Source organism: Octopus bimaculoides, chromosome 11 (genome assembly GCF_001194135.2).
Source record: "Octopus bimaculoides isolate UCB-OBI-ISO-001 chromosome 11, ASM119413v2, whole genome shotgun sequence".
NCBI lineage: Eukaryota > Metazoa > Mollusca > Cephalopoda > Octopoda > Octopodidae > Octopus > Octopus bimaculoides.
The window spans coordinates 10,250,397-10,252,682 of NC_068991.1; the positions used below are offsets into that span (position 1 = coordinate 10,250,397).

At 40.3% G+C, this 2,286-nt stretch overlaps 1 protein-coding gene across 1 annotated transcript in view; it reads right to left on the reverse strand.

Moving 5' to 3' along the window:
• Positions 1 to 2,286, reverse strand: part of LOC106870489 (dynein axonemal heavy chain 12) — a 262,917-nt gene that overhangs the window by 239,600 nt on the left and 21,031 nt on the right. Inside the window, exons 5-6 of the mRNA XM_052971523.1 lie at positions 1,494 to 1,683; positions 871 to 949 (exon numbers count right to left, since the gene is read on the reverse strand). Coding sequence (XP_052827483.1) covers positions 871 to 949; positions 1,494 to 1,683 — 269 coding nt within the window. The remainder of the gene's footprint in view (positions 1 to 870; positions 950 to 1,493; positions 1,684 to 2,286) is intronic.

Below are 2,286 nucleotides of genomic sequence, written 5' to 3' on the forward strand. Positions count from 1 at the left end.
TGTGTTTGTCCCCCCAAACTTCGCTTGACAACCGATGCTGGTGTGTTTACGTCCCCGTAACTTAGCGGTTCGGCAGAAAGAGACTGATAGAATAAGTAGTAGGCTTACAAAGAATAAGTCCTGGGGTCGATTTGCACGGCTAAAGGCGGTGCCCCAGCATGGCTGCAGTCAAATGACTGAAACAAGTAAAAGAGTAAAAGAGATATATATATATAAAACAGATATATGTTTTTTTATTACACAAATACAATATATATATTACGGAGATGTACTTGCATAGCAAGTGACCTGATCTGAGATCGTGTGCTGGAACGAAAACAATTGCAGCGTGGAAGGTGTTTATAAGCCATTTAAAATAACACACAAAATCCGTTAGATTCACTTCAACATTTAAATTTAATTTGTCAAAGTATTTTCGGTGCTTTGAGACCGCGACCTGTTCACTGACAAAATTCTGTGCTGCATATTCATAATCATGTATAATTTACTTGCATGTGTACAGATACATCCATACAAATTATTGTTATTCATTCTGTGAAGATTACAACATACTTATTTGATATACATGCCCTGGATTAGCAAAGTGCTCCTATAATTGGCCAAAGTTGCTGAGACCCTTTTTGATCATGACTGACCATGGTATTGCACCTAGAAAGTTAACCTCCCAGTTTTAGGAAGAGTATGCAGCCACAGTAACCATGCCAATATATGACATACAAACAAGATGAAAGCATGGAAAAGCGGACATTAAGAAAGTGGACATTAAGAAAGTGGAAATCAAGAAAGTGGACATTAAGCATGTAAAAGTGGACAATGATGATGATGACACTGACAACTAAGATGAAAGAAAATTTAAAAAATGATTCTCACAGTGGTTCACGTGGTGGGGGTCCTGCATTATCCTCTTCTGTTAATCCAGATACATCTGGTTTCAGTAAAACATGCTGAACTGGAATTAAATACAAGACAACAATCAAAAAAATATTGACTAAATTTGTAATCTTGATATGAGGAATCAGTATTATTAAACACTGATTTGTTAGGACCAGTGTCCTGGTCCTGGTCATTACAGTCACATCATTTCAGACATCGCACTCCATCTTCAGCCTTCTTCAGGTGCCTATTGTATTCAGAAATAATCTCAGAAGTCATCCTTCCCATCGTCGGCCTGACGTGATACGCGTGGACCCGGGTTTCTGGGTATTTACCCGTCATCAGCGCATGACAATCACTGGTGACTGTCGTGCGCTGACGACGGGTAAATACCCAGAAACCCGGGACCATGCGTATCACGTCAGGCCGACGATGGGAAGGATGGCTTCCCTTTGCAAATACTGATAGGGCACAGAAAGTGTGTCAATAGCCAGCAAGAGGAGGTGTTCTCCTGGGGCTACAAGCTACAGTAGCATCCACCCTTAGTGGTTTGTCACATTTAAGTGGCAAATATACTTCACGTTTCTTTCTATTTTTCTATATCTATAATTTTTACTCACCTCGAGATATTCTCATACTACTTTCATAGTTTGCTACAACCTCTTCGAACATATCATTAAGTACTGTTTGAGAATTTGGTAAGTTCTTCAGCTTCTCTGGAATCTTATCTAGAATCCGCTCGAACCACTCACTTTGGATTGGCACCAATGAACCATCCCAGACTTTTTTCCGTAAACACAAGTAGTTTTCCTAACAGAAAGAACCATGATTGATAATATTATATTTGTCTTTTTCTTTAAGTGACAGAAAATGATTAACTATAACAAAAGCCTTGACATACACTTACAGACAGTAATGGTGTTGGTGGTGATGACGGTGACGGTGGTGGTGGTGGTGGTGATGGGCACGAGATAAACAATGAAGGTACCGATATGACTGTGTGGTGGATAAGTTTGTTACGCAATCACAGTCTCTGATTCAGTGCCACACTATGGCACCTTGAACAACTTATCTCCTACAACAGCCTCAGGCTGGCAGATGCCATAAGAACTAAATCTTGAAGATGGAAACTATGGCAGTCCATCATTTATATGTATGTGTGCATGTATGTGTGTGTGTGGGTTTTGTACAAAATGATATCACATATATATATATATATAGGCGTAGGAGTGGCTGTGTGGTAAGTAGCTTGCTTACCAACCACATGGTTCCGGGTTCAGCCCTGCTGCGTAGCATCTTGGGCGAGTGTCTTCTACTATAGCCTCGGGCCGACCAAAGCCTTGTGAGTGGATTTGGTAGACGGAAACTGAAAGAAGCCCGTCGTATATATGTGTATATATATGTATGTGTGTG